Genomic DNA, 21,629 nt, shown 5'->3' on the forward strand with positions numbered 1-21,629 from the left:
ATCTACATGATTCTGGGATAATAGGCACCAAACAACTATGAGGAAGCAGGTCAGAAAGCAAGCTGACTTCATGATTAATGCTGAATGTTCCGCAAGCTTGGCTTACCTTCATTTATCTCCCTTCCCTCTTCCCTGATTAATTTTATACAGTTCATAGGGGCAGTTTCAAAACCACCCACCCCAGAACAGAGGAGCCCACAAATTCCACCAATGTTGTCACTCTTGGGATGCCCAGAAGAGAATTATGAGGTGGAGAAACCCCATCAACATGCCTGGTGTGTTTCACAGAGGTGAAGACCTTGGACTAGCGGAAATGGCCCTAGTTCAAAGAGACAAAACCCAGGCCCTAACAGGAGTCAAGGTGAGGATCCTAAGTGTTATGAAGGTACTCTCTGCCCCGCAACACCAGCAGAGGGGGCCAAACGGAGCCCCTCGCCATTATTAGCACCGAGAGGCGCGGAAATGGCCCTAGTTCAAAGAGACAAAACCCAGGCCCTAACAGGAGTCAAGGTGAGGATCCTAAGAGTTATGAAGGTACTCTCTGCCCCACAACACCAGCAGAGGGGGCCAAACGGAGCCCCTCGCCATTATTAGCACCGAGAGGCCCCAAAATAACTATCTCTGAGTCCCCTTAACTCCACCTGTATAGTCTCGGGGAAGGAAGGGCCTTTGTCTGAAGAGGGTGACCCCAGTTGTGCAGAGAGAGAGTCTTGGCTTTCACGGGAATCAAGGTGAGGACTCTGAGTGCAGGTGAGGAGACCTCTCCCCAAAAGAGGCACATTCACAGAGCCCCGCCGCTGCTGTCAGGCCTGTGAGGCCCAGGCAGGGGTGGCCTGTGTGGCATGCTCTGATTTTCACGGTGGGGACTGAGGGAGGTGGGGGTATTGTTTGGAGGCTGGCGGATTTGGGTCAGCAGGCAGATTTGTCCCAGGCTGCTAGATACTGAAGTGAGGACCCCTAGTGGGGACGTAGGGACCAGCGACGCTAGAACAGTGACGTCCAGCAGCGACCTACCCCAGCCGTCAGTCCTCCGAGGCCACGGGCTGCCGGATGTGACACATCCTTACTTCCGCTTTGAAGACAAAGACCCGAGCGGATGTAGATCATTCTGACTTCCGCTTTGGAGGCGAGGACCCCAGCAAGTATAAGGGGTGTCGCGTCTGGTCAGCCGAGGGTGAATTCTCAGGACTGGTCGGGAGTCAAGGTAAGGACCCTGAGTGTAAATTGAAGAGACCGCCCCCACCCGTAACAAACAGGGCCCCACTAAGTCCCGCTTCTGCATTTGGTCCTGAGAGGCTCCGGTAAAGCCGTCTGGCAGTATTCTACCTGGAAAGTTCCAGGGCAAGGGAAGGGTGGGGGGAGGGGCAGTCGCGGGGGAAGGAGGCTTGGACATAGGCGATAGGCCTCATTCTGCACTTAGTGTGGATGTAGGCCCTAACTGAAATCAGTTTGAGGGCCGTAAATGTGGAGTGAAGAGAATATCTCCTACCCTTAACAGAGGTGGCCTCACTAAGTCTTGTCCCAGCAGATGGCTCTGGGAGGCCCCAGCGAAGCTGTGCCTGGAAAGCCTCAGGGAGGGGAGGGCCTTGAACCTAGGAAGCAGCCCTGCCTCTGCTCATATGGCATCAACCTAAAACCTAACTGGGGTTAAGGTGGGGACTCTGAGTACCAATGAGTGGACCTCTACCCAAAAGAGGAGTCATGCTGAGCAGTTCCCAGGCCGACGTGCACTGGGCTTTAGATGGTCCCAGGCTGAGATGACAAATGCGGTGCAACCTGACTTCCTCTCCAGGAACTAAAGAAGTTGAGGGCTACACCCAAGACCCACATCTGCTGCCAGCAATAGGAGGGTCAGGGCAAAGCTGGCAAGCTGAGATGCCCTCTCATTTCCTCTGGAGGTGGTCTCAGGGAGGTGAGAAGGTGAAGGGGGATCAGACATGTCACATGGCCAGAGCAGGATCAAGAGGCCAGGGGAGGTGCTACATACTTTTTCTTTTTTTGGAGACAACATCTCGCTCAGTTGCCTGGTTGGAGTGCAGTGGTGAGATCTCGGCTCACTGCAACCTCCACCTGCCAGGTTCAAGCATTTCTCCTGCCTCAGTCTCCCGAGTAGCTGGGACTACAGGTGCCCACCTCCACACCTGGCTATTTTTTTTTTTTTTTTTTTTGTATTTTTAGTAGAGACGGGGTTTCACTGTGTTGGCCAGGATGGTCTCGATCTCTTGACCTTGTGATCTGCCCACCTCAGCCTCCCAAAGTGCTGGGATTACAGGCGTGAGCCACCGCGCCCAGCCTGGGGAGGTGCTACACACTTTTAAATGACCAGATCTCATGAGAACTCACCATTAAGGGGAATGGTGCTAAACCATTCATGAGAAATCTGCCCTCATGATCCAGTCACCTCCTACCAGGCTCCACCTCCAACACTGAGGATTACAATTAGACATGAGATTTGGTGAGGATACAGATCCAAACCATATCAGGGAAGAATATTAGACCCTCTCATGAGTCAAATTTAGAGGCTGAGTTGGGACTGTATGTGGGACCATCTATCACAGGGCAGTTATCTGCCTGCCACAGCTTTTACTTTTGGGAAGACCACATTTGGTCAGATAAGGCCGCCCTCACTTCCTCCTATGGATTTTCAGGGAGGTTGGCTCTTACTGTGACGACATAGGTCTCAGTTCAATAAAAAGGAGAGCTCCTCTATCAGGAGTCAGATTGAGGAATCTGAGTGAGAATTCAAGGGACCATTGAACCCTTAACAGTGGAGACATCAAAGAATCCAGTTCAACCCTTTATTTTCAGCCCTAGAAGGCTCAGGAAAGGGTTATCAGTTCTAGTGTCCCCCTCTCTTTTTTATATAAGATCTAAGAGAGGTGAGATTCTTAGTCTGAAGCTGTAGCCACCAGTCAGCAGAAGGGGGCTGGTGCCAAGCCCTACATGAAGCCAAGGTGGGAACCTTGAATGAGAGCTGAAGACTCTAATGATTCCAAGACATCAAAGACCTCACTGAACGCTCAGCACTGGGTGTCACTTGTCAGAGTGGTGGATTGAGGCACCCCTTCAATTCCTTCTCATGAATCCAGGGAGCTTTGAGGTGTCAAATTCACAATGGCGGAAGGGAGTGGCTCGGGCCCTGCCAAGACTTCATAAGATAATCCTAAAAGTGAACTGATAAAACCTCAAATACCAGAAGACAGGAGGCCCCGCTGCCAGTACCTCCTGTCACCATAGTAAGCCCAAGGCAGGGCTGACAGAATGCAGTCTGAAACTCACTATAGAGGTTCTATGGTTCTTCTCTGGTGTCTTAGGGGAAAGGCTGACCAGGACAACAGGAGCATTGTGGCTTTCTAGAACAGTGCCTTCAGGGAAACTTGCAAAGGCAGGCTTCCTTCAATAAAGCCAAGATGGGGTCTTCCAGCTAAAGGTGCTCACAGATTTCTTTCTCCCATCTCCAGGTATACTAACCACCTCTTCTGCTCACATTTCTTAGTGTACCCAGCCATCATGCCTCGTGGTCAGAAAAGTAAGCTCCGTGCCCGTGAGAAACGCCGCAAGGCCCGAGACGAGACCCAGGGTCTCAATGTTCCTCAGGTCACTGAAGCAGAGGAAGAAGAGGCCCCCTGCTGTTCCTCTTCTGTTTCTGGGGGTGCTGCTTCAAGCTCTCCTGCTGCTGGCATTCCCCAGAAGCCTCAGAGAGCCACAACCACTGCCGCTGCTGCTGCTGCAGGTGTTTCATCCACAAAATCTAAAAAAGGTGCCAAGAGCCAAGGTGAGAAAAACGCAAGTTCCTCCCAGGCCTCAACATCTACTGAGAGCTCAAGCGAAGATCCTCTAACCAGGAAGGCAGGAATGTTGGTGCAGTTCCTGTTGTACAAGTATAAAATAAAAGAGTCCGTTACAAAGGGAGAAATGCTGAAGATTGTTGGCAAAAGGTTCAGGGAGCACTTCCCTGAGATCCTCAAGAAAGCCTCTGAGCGCCTGAGTCTTGTCTTTGGCCTTGAGCTGAATAAAGTCAAACCCAACGGCCACACTTACACCTTCAACAGCAAGGTAGACCTCACCGATGAAGAATGCCTGCTCAGTACCTGGGACTTTCCCAGGAGCGGGCTTCTGATGCCTCTCCTGGGTGTGATCTTCTTAAATGGCAACTCTGCCACTGAGGAAGAGATCTGGGAATTCCTGAATATGTTGGGAGTCTATGATGGAGAGGAGCACTTAGTCTTCGGGGAACCCCGGAAGCTCATCACCCAAGATCTGGTGGAGGAAAAATATCTGGAGTACAAGCAGGTGCCCAACAGTGATCCCCCACGCTATCAATTCCTGTGGGGTCCAAGAGCCTATGCCGAAACCAGCAAGATGAAAGTCCTGGAGTTTTTGGCCAAGGTGAATGGTACCACCCCCTGTGCCTTCCCAGCCCATTATGAAGAGGCTTTGAGAGATGAAGGGAAAGCCGGAGTCTGAGCCAGAGTTGTACCCAGGCCTTGCACTACTGCCATGGCCAATCAATCTCCCAAAGCCCAGTTTACCTGCTGTTCTCACCCCCAGTTGAGGTCTTAGGCAGATTCTTCACTTTGTAATTTAAAAGACCTGTTAACTTTTGTTCTTGTTATGCATGAATAACTTGTTGACTTTTTTCTCTTTTTCAACTGGTGTTTCTTTCAACAGGTTTATTTAGATTCAGAATGTAAAATTTACAAATGATATGGATCACCCTGTTATTACTGTTTTTCAGGGATAGCAGAAAGTGTCTTGTTTTTTGAGTGAAACAACTTGTTAATAGAAATCCTTAAATCACCTTTGTAATCCAGGACAAGAAAATGTGGCATTGGAATAGAAATATCTTTGGAAATGTGAAAGACCTCTTAGTGAAGTATTTGGGATCAGAAGCCAGAGGGGTAAAAATGTTCAATTCTTGGTTTACTCCATTTAATCTTTCTTTTCATAAAGATACATACCTGGATTTGTTTATGTTATTCAAGAATGTGTGAGAAATTAAATCATAGTTAGTTAACCCTCTTGTTTATGACTCTTACTTTAAATATTAATTGAGCATCTGCTCTTTGGGAGTCTTCCTGCTTGTACTGGGAGTGTTTAGTCAAAGAAGACCAAACTTGTGCTCATGCAATTGTAGAGTCTAGGAGAAGCTGTCATCATGGAAGAAGGTGAGATACTTCATAAAAAATAGGAAAAAGAGGTGATGAAAGGAATAGTTTTCATTGATAAGCAGCATTTTGACTGAATGTGGTTTTTCAGTCTTAAAATGTTGTGTATTCTCTGAGATATAATGGATTTTTTTTTTTTTTTAATCTCAGCTGGAAGGTTGGTAATGTCTCTGACCAAAATCATCATAGTAATAATTGCCACTTCCTGATGTCTCAATTGACGAGACAGACACATTTGCATGCATGACATATATTCCACCAGTACTACGAGATGGGGCTTATCAAACCCACTTTACAGTAAAGAGTCTGAGGTTCACTGAGTTTGGTAATTTGCCAAAGTTTACGGGGCCAGTAGTGAAAGGGTTGGGATAAACCCCCTGATCTGAATTACCCTAGAGCCTACACTGCTCCACCCCTCTCAGCCTGAGGCAAACCTTGAAAAAATATTTTGGTTTTCTTCTTCTTATTGCAGAACGTGTTTCAGGTAATAAAAGAATAACCTTGTACCCAAACTAGTAGATTGGAATACATAACCACAGCAACAATAATACCAAAAAAACCTGAGAGGTATAAATAAGTGAAAGACAATATTCAGTGACAGAATGATTATCTATATTTGCAATGTTAGATAACCTCAAAAGATCAGGGGCTCCCCAAATCATCCTGAACAATCTCTTCCCTGTAGAAAATAAATCTATCAGAACAGAAATTACATGAACGTGTAAGACTAGCTGATAAAGAGAAGAAATAGATCAATGTGTCTTATCTGTGGCTGCCCATCTCCAGTCTTAGGCCCCCTGCTTCATGCTACAACTTTGTGGTATCACACCACTCCTAGGACAGGGACCCATTCTCTGCAATGTTTACAGAGTAAATTGTTCTAGAATTTGCAGAGATGTGGCATTTTGCAGGAAGCATTTAATCCAAGAGACAGAGCCAAGATGAGGGCTGGGGAGACCAGCATCCCAGAATATCAGGCAGGGGTTTAACATAGACCATTCCCTTCTGCTCTCAGACACAGTCCTAGGCTGAGCTGTCAGTCTGAGCATCCCCTCACATATTCTTCAGGCATCTGAGACACATAAGAGCCCTAAGGGCAGCATCCTCAAGTCAGTAGAGAAAGGAATCCCAGCCTCTTATAGGAATGAACGTAATAAACCTAAATGAGGATGATGGAAGGACCCAGTCAGAACAGTTGGGGGCCTATAAAGTCACATTCCAATTGTCAGTCTTGTGAAGTCCAGAACTGTCCTGGTGGACACTGACTTCCAATTCAGGTCCCAGCAAGGTGAGGACTTTGGTCTGAAGGCTATGGCCTCAGGTCAGTAAGGAGTGGAGTCCCAGGAAGGGGGCAGAGTCAAGGTGAAGGCCTGGCATGTGGATATAAGGACCACTCAACCCATAACTGGCAGGCCTGCCTCTAGTCATTCCTTTGCTATTAGCCCTAGGAGGCCCAGGGAGGAGCTGGCAGGCCCTGGTGCCCCTGTGTTTTTCCTGGAGGATCTCAAGGATATGAGACTTGATTTACAGGCTGGCCTCCCCGTTAAGCAAAGGGTGGAATCCCAGGCCATGATAGGTGTTAAGGTAAAAATCTCATATGCGGAAAGAGAGAAACAACTGCTAGAGAGGTGAACAGAGAACAAGGATGTCCTTAGAAAGTTATACCTGGCCGGATGCAGTGGCTCATGCCTGTAATCCCAGCACTTTGGGAGGCCGAGGTGGGTGGACCATTTGAGGTCAGGAGTTCAAGACCAGCATGGCGAAAACCCGTCTCTACTTAAAAAATACAAAAATTACCTGGGCATGATGGTGGGCACCTGTAATCCCAGCTACTTGGGAGGCTGAGGCAGGGAGAATTGCTTGAACCTGGGAGGCTAAGCTTGCAGTGAGCAGAGATCGCACCACTGCACTCCAGCCTGGGCAACAGAGCGAGACTTCATCAGAAAGAAAAGAAAAGAAAAGAAAAGAAAAGAAAGTTATGCCCTGGGAGGCCATAAGCATAGCTTTCAGGCTGGGGTTACCCCACATTTGCTGAGGGCCGGGGAGTGGTCTCAGGGACATGAAGTCCTTGGACTAATAGGGGAGGCCCCATTCAGTAGAGGGAGGATATTGGCTCCGTAACAGGATTCAACATGATGACACTGAGTGACAATGAAGGGACCCCTCCCAGAAAGAAGAGGGTCACATAGAACCTTGTCCCTATTGTCAGACCTGAGACCTGGACATGATGACATGTATCATACTCACTTCTTCCCAGGTAATCTCGCGGAGGTGAAAAATATTAACAAAGTGGGCAGCCTCAGGTCAGTAGAGAGATTTCTAGGTTGTTGCAGAAGTCAACGTGAGGACCCTGAAGACTGAGGTGAACACCTACCCCATAACAGTGAGGGTAACACAAATTCCTTCCACTACTGTTAGCCTAGGGAGAACATGAGCAGTTATGGCAACATGAAGCAAATTTTACTTCTTCTTAGGGTGTACCAGGGAATTGGTCTTCAATTCCCTTCATATGGGGAGATAGGCCTCAAGTCAAGACAGGAAGGATTTGCACAGGGTGTGACAGGAATAAGGATGAGGAAACAGAAGAGTAAGGGACCACAGACCCCACATCAGTAGGAGCCACACAAAATCCTTGTCAGCCCTCAGAGACCCCAAGCAGAAATGTCAGCTGGAATTTCTCATCAGGTCCTACTCAAGGGTAACAAGGGAAGTGAGGGTCTTGATCTTAGGGTGGCAGTCTCACATCAACAGAAAAAGAAATCTTCGGCCTGTCCAGAAGTTAAAAATGTAGGACCCTGAGTTAGGACCCTGCATGGAACTACCCATGATAGGGCCTTGAACTGCCTGCCACAGGTTTCATTCTTGTGACACCATTGGCAGGTATGTAGCCAGATGAGGCCATCCTTGCTTCCTCTTGTTGGATCTTAGGAAAGTGTGGGCCTCACTATGAGGAGATGTCATCAGGTCAAGAAGGAGGGGATCCCCAGGCCCTGCCAGGAGTAAAATCAGGGAATCTGAATGGAGACTGAGGGGACAACATAGCCTTGAATAGAGGGGACAACAAAGTGTCTACCCTTTGATATCAGCCTTAGAAGACTCAGAGCAGGACTGTTAGGGGAGGCACCTCATCACTTCTTTATATAAGGTCTAGGGGAGGGGAAATCTTTGGTCTGAAAGTTCAGCTACCAGTCAGCAGAAGAGATCCAATACATGCCAGTCTATGTGCCAAGTGCTTTCCATTCATTACCCACATCCTGCCAGTTCTAGCAGACAGGGTTTACCAAACCCATTTCATAGCTGCAGAACCTGAGGCTCACAGAATTTAGTAACGTGCCCAAGTTCACCCTGCTAGTAATGACAGGGCTGAGACGAGAACCCTGGTCGGAGTTAGTCAAAAGCCCACACTGTGCCACTCCTCTCAGACTAAGGATGACCTTGTTCCTTAATTAACTTTTCCTCTCATTACTGCAAAATGTACCAGAGGCAATAAAAAGAAAGACTGTGGCCAAACTATTGGACTGTAATATATAGCCAGAACAATAAAAATATCAAAATAAATGGAAGGTTTGAGGAAGGAAAAAAAAATATTTTGATGACAGAATTTACATACATATGTGATGTCCAATAAATTCAAAAAATGAGGGCGTACAAAAAAAATCATCTGACTCAGCCACTTCCTTATAAAAAGTAAATATATCACAATAGAAGTTACATGAGACCCTAAATCTGGCTGGGCAAGAATGGGGGATCAACATTTGCTTTTTTTCTTATAGCCCACCACCTATCCTGGGCCCCCTGCCTTGTGCTGTAGATTTCCCATATTGCATCATTCCTAGGGCAGGGGCCTGTTCTCTGAAAGGTTTGCAGAGAGGACACTGTTCAGGAGTTTGCAGAGATGTGGCGTTTCCCAAAAGGGCTTTAATCCCACTGGCAAGAGCCTGTATGAGGACATACATAAATCAGGACTGGAAAAACAAACACTGCAGAATATTGGTTATTACAAAAAGACTAGCCCCTGCCTGCTTTCAGACCTAGAGGGTCCCAGGCAGAACTGTCAGGATGAGCATCCTCTCATTTATTTTTCACAGTTGTCAGGAACTTGAGAGCTTTGGCCTAAGGAGGGCAAGCTTAGGTCAGGAGAGAGATAAGGCCCAAGATCTGTTAGATACAAATGCCAGATCCCTTAAAAGTAATTAAGAAAGCACCCACCCAGAACACTGGGGTCCCGAAGAGTTCAGGCCCTGCTGTTGACCCTTGGAGGTCCTGAATTCCATGGCTGGATGAAATATAGAGAGGCCTTGAAAGATGAAGCAGAGAGAGCCTGAGCCAGAGCTGCAGCCAGGGCCGTGCTACTGCCATGGCCAGGGCACATACCAGAGCCACGTCCCGCTGCTCCTCCTACATCTAGTGAGATCTGAGACAGATTCTTCACTTTGTAGTTGAAAAGAGAAGGCAACATTCTAAGTAGTGGAGAGCCAATTTCGACCTAGGGCAAACATATTGTATGTCTTATTTTTGTTTTTTGCTCCACTTGAATAATTGGAAGATGTATTTTTTTTATTTTTGGCACTTTTAAAATGTATTCATTTTAATAGAAGATTTATTCAGCTTCAGTATCTGTGTTTATGAATAACATGGATAACATATTTATTTCTGTTTTCCATATATAAATGTAAAAGTGCTGGAATTTTTTATCAACAAATTGGAAATCCTTTGTGGTCCAGAACAAGATAACATAGCATATGAATAAGGACTTTTCTATTGCATAAATTTAAGTTGTACAGCAGGATGTTTTGATATACATATATTGCCATGCACCATATGATGATGTTTCAATCAGGACCACATATACAATGGTGGTGTCATAAGATTATAATGGAGCTAAAAAACTGCATTATTTACATGTGTGTGGTGATGCTGGTGAAAACAAACCTACTGCACTACCAGGCCTATAAAAGTATAGCACATACAATTATGTGCAGTACATAGCACTTGATACTGATAATAAACAACAATGTTACTGGTTTATATCTTTATTATACTATACTTTTTAAAAATCAGGTTGCTGCAAAAGTAATTACATTTTTTGCCATTAAAAGTAATAAGAATTGAGACAGGGTAGTAGTAGTAATAATATTCTAGTAATATTAAATAAGTAGTAATATTAATTAATAGGTAATAATATTAAAATATTAATATTAATTAATAAGTAGTAATATTAAAAGTAGTAATAATTGAGATGGAGTCTTGCTCTGTCGTTCAGGCTGGAGTGCAGTGGTGCAATCTCAGCTTGTTGCAACCTCTGCCTCCTGGGTTCAAGCAATTCTCCTACCTCAGCCACCTGAGTAGTTGGGATTACAGGGGCCTGCCACCACGCCCGGATAATTTTTGGACTTTTAGTAGAGAGGGAATTTCACCATGTTGGCCAAGCTGGTCTCGAACTCCTGACCTCAAGTGATCTGCCCGCCTCAGTCTCCCAAAGTGCTGGGATTACAGGTGTTACTTTTGTTATTATTTTAGAGTGCACTCCTTGTACTACTACTAATAAAAAAAAATGTTAATTGTAAAAACAATCTCAGGCAGGTCCTTCAGGTTGTATTTCAGAAGAAGGTGGTGTTATCATAAGAGATGACAACTCCATGTGTATTATTGTCCCTGAAGACCTTCCGGTGGGACAAGATGTGGAGGTGGAAGACAGTGATACTGATGATCCTGACCTTGTGTAGGCCTAGGCTAATGTGTGTGCTTTTGTCTTCATTTTTAACAAAAAGGTTTAAAAATTTAAAAAGTAAAAATAGAAAAAAGCTTATAAAATATGAATATAAAGAAAGAAAATATTTTTGTACAGCTGTACAATGTGCTTATATTTTAAGCTAAGTGTTACTACAAAGAGTCAAAAAGCTAAAAAAAATTAAGAAGTTTATAAAGCAAAAAAGTTACAGTAAGCTAAGGGTAATTTATTGTTAAAGAAAGAAAACTACTTTTGAGAATTTAGTGTAGCCTAATTGTACAATGTTTATAAAGTCTATAGTAGTGTTACAGTAATATCCCAGGCCTTCACATTCATTCACTAGTCAATCACTGGCTCGCCCAAAGCAACTTCCAGTTCTGCAAGCTACATTAATGGTAAATACTCCATACAGGTGTATGATTTTTAACAACCTTTTATATCATATTTTTTACTGTACCTTTTCTACATTTAGGTACACAAATACTTAGCACTGTGTTACATTTGCCTACAGTATTCAGTACAGTCACATGCTGTACAGGTTTGTGGCCTGGGAGCAATAGGCTATACCAAATAGCCTATGTGTGTAGTAGGCTATACCACCTAGGTTTGTGTAAGTATACTCTATTATATTTGCACAGCAATGAAATTGCCTAACAACGCATTTCTCAGAAAGTATCCTCATTGTTAAGCAATGCATTACAGTACATGGTGAAATGCTTACTACAGGTAAGCAATTTAATATATCCATTATATCATATAATTACCTTGTTTTGGGGTAAGAGCACCTAAAATCTACTCTTAGAAAATTTGCAGTATGCAATACAATATTATTAACTGTAGTCCTCATATTGTACTTTAGATCTCTAGATTTATTCCTCCTACAAAACTGCAACTTTGTACTGTTTTACATGCATCTCTGCATTCCCCTCCCCACCCTGCCTCTGGTAACTACTGTTTTATTCTCTTTTTCTATGTATTTAACTTTTTTTCTTTTTAGAGTCTACATATAAGAAAGATTAATAGCATGTAGCATTTTTCTTTCTGTGTCTGGTTTATTTCACTCAGCATAACGTCCCCCAAGTTCATCTGTGTTGTTGCAATGTGTTGTTGCAATGTTTTTCGAGGCTAAATAACATTTTTAAAAATTTTATCTTAGTTTCAGGGGTACATGTGCAGGTTGTTATATAGGCAATTGCATGTCGTGGGGTTCTGGGGTACAGATTATTTCATCACCCAGGTAATAAGCATAGTACATGATAGGCAGTTTTTTCATCCTCACCCTCCTTCCACCTTCCACCCTCAAGTAGGCCCCAGTGTCTGTTGTTCCCTTCTTTGTGTCCATGTGTACTCAATGTTTAACTCCCACAAAGAACATGCAGTATTTGGTTTTCTGTTTCATGGTACATATATACCACAATTACTTTATCCATTCATCCATTGATGAACACTTTTGTTGTTTCCACATCTTGGTCATTGAGAATAATACTGCAGTGAACATGGGAGCACAAATATCTATAGGAGGTGATGATTTCATTTCCTTATGCCCAGATGAGAGATTGCTGGGTCATATGGTAGTCCATTTTTAATTTTTGAGAAAGCTGATACTGTATTCCATAATGGTTGTACCAATGTGCATTCCCACCCATAGTGTAGAAGGGTTCCATTTTCTGTACACTCTCGCCAACACTCATCTCTAGTGGGTTTTTGTTCTGTTGCTTTTGTTTTATTTTATTTTATTTTATTTATTTATTTTTTTTGAGATGGAGTCTCACTCTGTTGCCCAGGCTGGAGTGCAGTGGCCGATCTCAGCTCACTGCAAGCTCCGCCTCCCGGGTTTACCCCATTCTCCTGCCTCAGCCACCCGAGTAGCTGGGGCTACAGACGCCCGCCACGTCGCCTGGCTACTTTTTTGTATTTTTTAGTAGAGACGGGGTTTCACCGTGTTAGCCAGGATGGTCTCAATCTCCTGATCTTGTGATCCGCCCGTCTCGGCCTCCCTAAGTGCTGGGATTACAGGCTTGAGCCACCGCGCCCGGCCTATTTTATTTTTTTTATAATAGCCTTCCTAACTTGTATGAGGCGATATCTCACTGTGGTTTTGATTTGCATTTCCCTGATGGTTAGTGATGTTGAGCATATCTTTGTATAGCTATTGGACATTTTTATGTCTGCTTTGGAGAAATGTCATACAAATAGTGATTTTTCTTGAGTAGTGATTATCTTGGAAATGTGATTGAACACTGTATTAAAAATTGTTGAGATCAAAAAAATTGTTTTAAAAGGTTGTCTATTCTTGGTTTGCCTAATTCCTTTTAGTCTTTCTTCTTATAAAATTAAGAGTTATGTGTCTGGATTTTCTTAGATGATTAAAGAATGTAGGAGAGATGAAATCCAAATTTATTGGACTTCATACTTACTCTCTTGTTTATTCCTTAATCATTAATTGAGCATCAGCTCTTTGGAAGTCTTCATGTTAGTACTGGGAATGTTTTCCCCAAAACAAATCAATTTCTTGTCCATTTAATTTTAGAGTCTAGGAGCAGCTGTCATTTAAAAAAAAAAAAAAAAAAAAAGATGATGAGGTACTCTCTAAGACTTAAAGAACAAGTACAAAGGAGGAATGGGGAACAGAGGAGGTTTGAGATGAGAGCAATCAAGTGTAAACGCCCTGAGGCAAGGCAGTTTGGAGTATTAGGAAACCTCAAATCCCCCAGTGGGAGGTAATTTTAACGGAAACTACGTAGTGGGCTAGATGAGGCTGTGGGAGGGGCCAGACCCTCAGATGGTGCCTCTCAGAGGTGTGAGACAAAGCCTGGAATGGGAAGTAGTTCTTAACAGCTATTCTGTGCTCGTGGATAAACCAGAGAGAATCTGAACCTGGGGCAGGGATGGTATGTGTCCTGTGCTCTTGTCCCAGTGCAGGAGAACACAGTCACAGTGCACAAATCTAAGTGCTTTATGCAGTTGGTGCATTTCAGTGTTGAGAGACTAAGCCTGGAATGGGAAACTGTCCCTAACATTTACTTTCCTGTTGTGGGAAAACCAGAGAGAACCCCTACCTAGGACAGATGTGAAAAGTGTTCTATGTCCCTATCCCAGCACAGTCTAATACAGTGCACAACCTAGGTGTTCTATGTACATCATCTCTAGTGAGTTTCTGAGAAATAAGGAAGATGACAGCTTCAGGGGAGGTAAGATGCCCAGAAGCCACTGTGCTGGCACTCTTTGTCCTGGGTTGGAGAATCAAGAGCCCACTCTATTAAAAGGATATTCAACAGGGGTATGGCCAGGCATGGTGGCTCATGCCTGTAATCCCAGCACTTTGGGAGGCAAGGCAGGTGGATCTCTTGAGATCAGGAGTTCACGACCAGTCTGGTCAACATGGTGAAACCCCGTCTCTACTAAAAATACAAAAATTAGCTGGGCGTGGTGGTGGACACCTGTAATCCCAGCTACTAGGGAGGCTGAAGCAGGAGAATCACTTGAGCCCGGAGGCGGAGGTTGCAGTGAGCTGAGATAGTGCCTCTGCACTCCAGCCTGGGTGACAGACTGAGACTCCATCTCAAAAAATAAATAAATAATAAAAATCAAAACAGGGGTGGTTAACATAGAAGGGTGTCTAGGAGTTAGAAAAACATATTGGTCATTGACAAAAGTTTTGAGACTTGAGTTGTATCCAATTGGGGAAGGCTCTTCCACAAACACTTTATAAATTGTATAATTGTCCTTGCTAAGCAGCATTTTGTTTGATTATTATTTATTTGTTTGGAGTTTGGTAATATGCTCAAATTCACAGGGTGAATAAGTGACAGGGCTGGGACTAGACTCTTGTTCTGAATTCTTCTAGAGCCCACACTCTTCATTCTATTCCTCTCTGCCTGGAGCAGACTTTGTGTTCCTTAATTCACTTTTCTTCTCAATACTTCCAAATATATCTCATGGGTTAAAAAGAAGGATTCTGTGCCCAAAGAATTGGATTGGAATACATAGCCAAAGCAATAAAGAATATCAAAATAAATGAAAGCTATGAATAAAGAGGAGAAAGAGATATTATTCAGTGACAATATGATCATCTACATATGCACAGTCAGATAATCTCAAAATCAGGGACCACGCAATCATCCTGAACAGCTCCTTCCCCTTAAGAAGTAAATCAATTAAAACAGAAGTCACATAAGAGGCTAATGCTGGCTATTGAAAAGAGTAAATCAGCATCATATTTCTCTGACAACCCACCAACTACCCTGGACTCCCTGCTTTGTGTTATAGTTTCGTTACCTCACATTAGCCCTGGGGCACAGACTTGCAAGGTTTGCAGTAGGAACATCGTCCAAGGGTTTGCAGGGATGTGGCATTTCCCAGGAAGCCTTCATTCAGAGAGGCAAGAGAAAATAAGGAGGACACACATAAATAAATACTGGAAAGACAACCACACCAAAAGATAACGGGGCCTTCCTCGATCTACCCAAACCTGTTATCAGGCCTAGAATGCCCCAGGCAGTACAGTCAGACTGAGCAGCCTCTCTTTTACCCTTCAGAGTTCTCAGCGAAGTGAGAGTTTTGACCTAAGGTGACCTCAGTTAACCAGAGGGAGGATCCAGGGTCTGGCAGATATCAGGGAGGACCTTGAATGAAGAACAAGGAGGAGCCAGAACAGTGATGTCCCATAGAAACCTGACTCCGCTGTCTGCTCTCACAGGACCCAAACATCCCTGGCCTAATGTGGCTCATCGAAGCTTCAGCCTAGATCTCAGAGGACCTTGATCTGAGCAGGATTCATGGAACGGAAGGTGGAGTCCCAGGACTGGCCAGCAGCGAAGTGAGGTTCTTGAGTGAGTAAAAAAGGGAAAACTAAACCCACAAATGAGGGGACTTCACGGAGCCCAATCCATGTTTTTAACCCTGGAAAACAGGCAGAGCTATAAAACTGGCTTGCCTCTCATTTCAGCCTGGAAGGTCTCAGGGAGGGGAAGGCTCTGTCTAACAGGGCAGCCTCAGTTTTTCAGAGGTGTCTTGGCCCTAACTAGAGTCAACATGAAGACCAAGCCCGTGCGGTTTCTCACGCCTGTAATCCCAGCACATTGGGAGGCCGAGGCGAGTGAACTGTTTGAGCCCAGGAGTTCGAAACCAGCCAGGACAGCATGGCAAAAACCTGTCTCTGAAAGAAAAAAAAAAAAAAAAAAAAAAATTAGCCAGGCAGCAGTGGAGCACCCCTGTAGTCCCAGTCACCCGGGAGGTTGAGGTGGGAGGATTGCTTAAGCGCTAGGAGTCGAGGCTGCAGTGAGCCGAGATCACGCCACTGCGCTTTGGCCTGGGCGACAGAGAGAGACACTGTCTCAAATTACCCGGGCGTGGTGGCGGGTGCCTGTAGTCCCAGCTATTGGTGAGGTGGAGGCAGGAGAATCACTGGGAGGCAGAGGTTGCAGTGAACGGAGATGGCGCCACTGCGCTCCCGCCTGAGTGACAGTGCGAGACTCCGTCTCTAAATAAATAAATAAATAAACACTTTTTTTTTTTTAAGGCAGGGCTCTGGCTCACGCTTGTAATCCCAGCATTTTGGGAGGACGAAGACAACCGCATCGCTTGAGCACAGGAGTTCGAGGACTGGGAGACGGAGGTTGTGGTAAGCCAAGATCGCGTGGCTGCACTCCAGCCTGGAAGACAGAGTGAGGCGCTGTCTCAAAAGAAAAAAAAAAAAAAAAAATGAGGCCCACTGGTGCTAACCAGGGAACCTCTCTCCAAAAGAGGGGCCCACCAAAATCCCTAACCCTGTTTTCAGGTCTTTGAAGCCCCAGGACATGGCCCGATAACATGCCTAGACTTCCCCTCTAGGGACTATGGGAGGGGAGGATTTTGGAGGTTGGCGGACTTCACTCGGTAGAGGTGTTACTCTGCTCCACTTAGTATCAAGATGAGAACCCTGAATAAGGACCTAGGGACCACTGACTCCAGAACAGCGGGGTCCCAGCGTCTCACCCCCTGCTGGCAGCCCTCGGAGACCCCGAGCGGGACGTGGCTCATCCTCACTTCCGCTTTGAAAGTGAGGCTGTTGGCCTGACAGGTGCAATAGCTTCAGTCGGGTCCGAAGCCTAGCGTGAATTCTTAGTACTAATCTGGAGTAAAGGTAAGAACCCTGAGCAGGGACCGAAGGGACTACTCCCTGCCCATTACAAAGGGGGACCCACAACGTCTCACCCTTGTGGTTGACCCTGGGAGGTCCTGGTTGAGTTCTGTCTGGAAAGGCTCCCAGAGGGAGGGCCTTTCACTAAGGGAGCAGCCCCAGTTATTGGGTTGGAGAGGACCTGGACCCTGACTGGAGCCAAGGTGAAGTCTCCGAGTGCTAAAGGACAGGATCTCTTCCCAGGAGGGGCGTCAACAGAGAGCAGCAGCAGCCCTACTGGTTAGCATTCCCCTGGTTAGCACCAGTGGTCCTTGTCTTTTTTATTTATTTATTTATTTTTCCAGACAGGGTCTCACTGCTGCTAGCCAGTTTAGAAGGCTCCAGATAGGGGCAGTCATAACCGGGGGCCCTGACTTCCCCATCCAGGGAGGGAAGTATTCAGGGAGATGAGGGTTTTGTTTGGAGGTTAGCGAACTCAGGTCAGTAGAGGGAGAAATTTCAGGCTGTGATAAGATACCAAGGTGAAGACCCTGAATGAGAATCTAGGGACTGGCGACTCCAAAACAGTGAAGTCCCATAGAGTTCCACCCCTGTTGTCAGTCATCAGACCCCAGGAAGCTGTGAACAGATAAAGCTCGTCCTCACCTCCTTGGAAGTGCTTTGAAGGGGAGGATCTGGAGTTGAGGGGCACGGTATCCCTTCGGCAGAGGGTGAATTCCTTGGACTGTTCTGGAGTCAAGGTCAAGACCCTGAATGTGGACGAAAGGGACCACCATCCCCCAACCTATAACAAAGAGGGCCACACTAAGTCCTGCCCCTGAAGTCTTCCCTGGGAATACCTTGAAAGCTGTCTGACAGATGTCTGCCTGGAAAGTCTCAGGGAGGGAAGGGCCTTGGTCTAAGAAAGTAGGGCCAGTTCAGCAGGTGGAAGAGAGACTTGGGTCCTAACTGGAGTCAAGGTGAGGGCCCTGAGTGCTAATGAAGGAATCTCTCTGCAATAGAGGTGTCAACACAAACAACGTCCCTGCACTCATTTTGCAAGTTCCAGGCAAAGGTATTCATAGGGGAGGGGTCTCTGACTTCCCTGTCTAGGTCCTTGTTTTGAGGCTGGAGGACTTAGGTTAATGGAGGGAAGTGTCCCACATCCTACTAGGAGTCAAGATCAGAGACCTGAGCGAAAGCTAAAGGGAACACTGTCTCTAAAAAGTAGAGTCCCACAAATTATGCTTCTTCTCTCAGCTCCGGGAAGCCTTGGAATAACATCAGCCCCCCTTACTGCCTAGGGAGTGCCAGAAAGGTTGAACTAATTACATGCCCCAGTTCTGCAGATGGAAGAGGGAGGAGACCCAGAGCCTTACAGGGGTCACAGTGAGGACCCTGAATGAGGACTAGTGATATCACTCTTCCCACATAAAGAAGAGACAACAAAGAGTCCCCCACTCCCCACCTGCAGCCCTGAGGAGGCTGGGCATGGAGGTCAGGTGTATGTGAACTCACCTTCTTTTAATGGCATTAGGTTGCTGAGGGCCTTTATCTAAAGTGAGGGGCATCAGATCAGCAGAGGCAGCTGTCCTAGGTCCTATCTAGAGACAAGATGAGGACTATGAATGAGGTATCAGAACCCCAATAAGCCCAGGAAAGGGTAGGTCTCCACAGTGCTCTTAGCACCTAGTTCCTCCTGTCAGGGGTGGTGAGGCTGAGACATTCCTTCACCTCCTCTTAGGTGGTCCCAAGGAGATGAGGACATTTGTTGGAGGTGTCAAATTTAGTGCAGCACAGGGGAGGGGACCCAGCCCTGACAGTTTTTATGATGGTCCTGAATGTGAACTGAGAGAAACCTCCTACCCCAGAGTAAAAGGAAATCCACAAGGACTAGACATGTCATGGCCGCTCTCAGTCCCAGTATACACAGAACAGGGCTGGCAGGCTGCGGCCTAAGGCACACTTTAATTACCTTCCCAGGGTTCTCAGAGGACAAACTGATCAGAACAGAAGCCCTCTGGGTTTCTAGAGCAGTGCTCTCACAGAAAACTGCAGAGGCGGTCTTCTTTTAAATCCAAAGTGGTACCTCTCTGCTGAAGGCTCTCATACCTTCTCTTTCTCTCTCTCCTCCAGGTGCCTGTGTCACCTGCTCTTCTGCTGACACTCCTGCCTGCTGTTCCTGATCACAGCCATCATGCCTCGGGGTCAGAAGAGTACGCTCCGTGCACGTGAGAAATGCCAGCGGACCTGGGGTCAGATCCAGGGTCACCAGGGTGCTCAGATGACTGCAACTCAGAAGAAAAAAGTATCTTTTTCATCTCCTCTTATTTTGGAGGCGACTATCCAGAAAAAGTCTGCTGGTAGGTCAGGTAGTGTTCTCAAGAAGCCTCAGAGAGCGCTGTCCACCACTACATCTGTAGATGCTTATCACAAAAAGTCATACAAGGGAGCCAACAGTAAAATTGAGAAAAAGCAAAGCTTCTCTCAGGGTCTATCCTCCACTGTGCGGTCTCGCACAGACCCTCTAACCATTAAGACAAATATGTTGGTGCAATTCCTGATGGAAATGTACAAAATGAAAAAGCCCATTATGAAAGCAGATATGCTAAAAATTGTCCAAAAAAGGCATGAGAATCACTTCCCTGAGATTCTTAAAAAAGCCTCTTTTAACATGGAGGTGGTATTCGGTGTTGATTTAAAGAAAGTTGATTCTACCAAGGACTCTTATGTCCTTGTCAGCAAAATGGATCTCCCCAACAATGGGACAGTGACTCGTGGGAGGGGATTTCCCAAGACAGGTCTCCTGCTGAATCTCCTGGGCGTGATCTTCATGAAGGGCAACTGTGCCACTGAGGAGAAGATCTGGGAATTCCTGAATAAGATGAGAATATATGATGGGAAGAAACACTTCATATTTGGGGAGCCCAGAAAGCTCATCACCCAAGATTTGGTGAAGCTGAAATACCTGGAGTACCGACAAGTGCCCAACAGTGATCCTGCACGCTATGAATTCCTGTGGGGTCCAAGAGCCCATGCTGAAACCAGCAAGATGAAGGTACTGGAGTTTTGGGCCAAGGTCAATCAAACTGTCCCCAGTGCGTTCCAGTTCTGGTATGAAGAGGCTTTGAGAGATGAGGAAGAAAGAGTCCAAGCTGCAGCTACGTTCAATGATGGCAGTAGTGCCATGGGCAGAAAATGTTCCAAGGTCAAGGCTAGCAGCTCTTCCCACGCCTAGTGAAGTTGAAGCAAATTTTTCATTTTGTAGTTAAAGAGGGCAGTCACTGTTCCAAGGAGTGAAGGACTGGGTGTTACTGGAGGGAACACACTGTATAATACCTTTTTGTTTCTGTTCTAAATGGATAATTTGAAGATTTATCTGTATTTTGGGGCATACTTTTCAAATTTTCCTTTTATTTATCATTGTAATCTAAATTTAGGATAGATATTGGTCATATTTGTTGTTTAAGAGTAAAAATTTTGCTGTTTCGTAAAGCAGATTGAGAAAAGTTATATCTTATTTAGTGATCTGGTGCAAGATAACTTGGAATTAGAATAAGCATTTCCTTGAAAATGTTTTTTTAAAAAAAGTCAGCAGTAAAATGTGTGGGATTAAGAAATAGAGAAAGAGTGTAAGATGGTCAATATTTGGTTTCCTAAATGCTTTTACTCTGTGTTTTAAGAAAATGAAAGATAAATAACCATATATGTCTGGCTTATTTAAGAATGTAGAATTAAATCATAATAAATTAGACCTCATGCTGACACACTCATTCTCCAAGTGTTAATTGAGCGTCTGCTCTTGGAAGGATCCATGCTAGTACTGGGAGGGCTAAGAAAAAGAAAACCTGGCAACTGACCTTAAAATTATAAGGTCGAGAAGCAGCTATCATCTAAGGAAAATGGTGATATTCGCTCTAAGACCAAAAGGATACATGATAAGAAGGGAGGGAGGTAGTTCCACATAAGAACAGTCAAGTATGAATTATCTAATCAAGGCGGTGTTGGGCCTAAGAAAATGCAGGTCCCTCAATGGGAGTTCATCTAAGTGAGGCTCCATGGTGGGCTGGATGAGGCTGTGGGAATGGTGAGCAGGGGCCAGGCTCTCAGAAGTTGCCTCTCAGAGGTGCAAGACAAAGCTTGGAATAGGAAACAGTTCTTAACAGTTACTTTGGGATCATGGATAAACCAGGGAGAACCTGGGGTAAGAATGTGTCCTGTGCTCTTCTCCCAGTACAAATAAACACAGCACACACTAGGTGTTTTGTACACATCATCTCCAGCCAGTTTCTGAGAAATAAGGGTAATACCCTCAAGGGAGGTGGGAGGACCAGAAGCCACTATGCTGGTGCTCTTTGCCCTGGGCTGGGGGATCCAGAGCCTGTTCCATTAAAAGCACATTCAATTAGGTTACCTCGTGTGTAATTTGGCAAACTCTAGGCAAGGTCTAGATTTTGAGAGGTGGTTAAATGAATCAAAATAAAAGTGGTTTAGATAGAAGGATAGCTGAGAGAGAAGGAAGTTTTTGGTTCTTGAAACTCATTTTAGAATTTGTGTTGCATCTACTGAGGAAGTCTACCTCATACTAATATTGAATGATCTATCAAGTAATGAGGAAATATTATTTAGT

The 21,629-nt window shown here is 45.3% G+C and overlaps 2 protein-coding genes across 2 annotated transcripts; both read left to right on the plus strand.

The window, feature by feature from the left end:
- Positions 1–1,077: 1,077 nt before the first annotated feature.
- On the plus strand, positions 1,078–5,017 carry MAGEB2 (MAGE family member B2). The gene is made up of 2 exons (XM_050777709.1): positions 1,078–1,204; positions 3,497–5,017. Exon 2 carries the CDS (start codon positions 3,511–3,513, stop codon positions 4,465–4,467), a length of 957 nt encoding a protein of 318 aa, XP_050633666.1. The 5' UTR covers positions 1,078–1,204; positions 3,497–3,510; the 3' UTR covers positions 4,468–5,017.
- Positions 5,018–15,561: 10,544 nt separating this feature from the next.
- Positions 15,562–20,764, plus strand: MAGEB3 (MAGE family member B3). The gene is made up of 3 exons (XM_050775896.1): positions 15,562–15,731; positions 16,421–16,522; positions 19,136–20,764. Exon 3 carries the CDS (start codon positions 19,197–19,199, stop codon positions 20,235–20,237), a length of 1,041 nt encoding a protein of 346 aa, XP_050631853.1. The 5' UTR covers positions 15,562–15,731; positions 16,421–16,522; positions 19,136–19,196; the 3' UTR covers positions 20,238–20,764.
- Positions 20,765–21,629: the final 865 nt, after the last annotated feature.

The sequence above is a fragment of the Macaca thibetana genome, chromosome X (genome assembly GCF_024542745.1).
Source record: "Macaca thibetana thibetana isolate TM-01 chromosome X, ASM2454274v1, whole genome shotgun sequence".
Taxonomy (NCBI): domain Eukaryota; kingdom Metazoa; phylum Chordata; class Mammalia; order Primates; family Cercopithecidae; genus Macaca; species Macaca thibetana.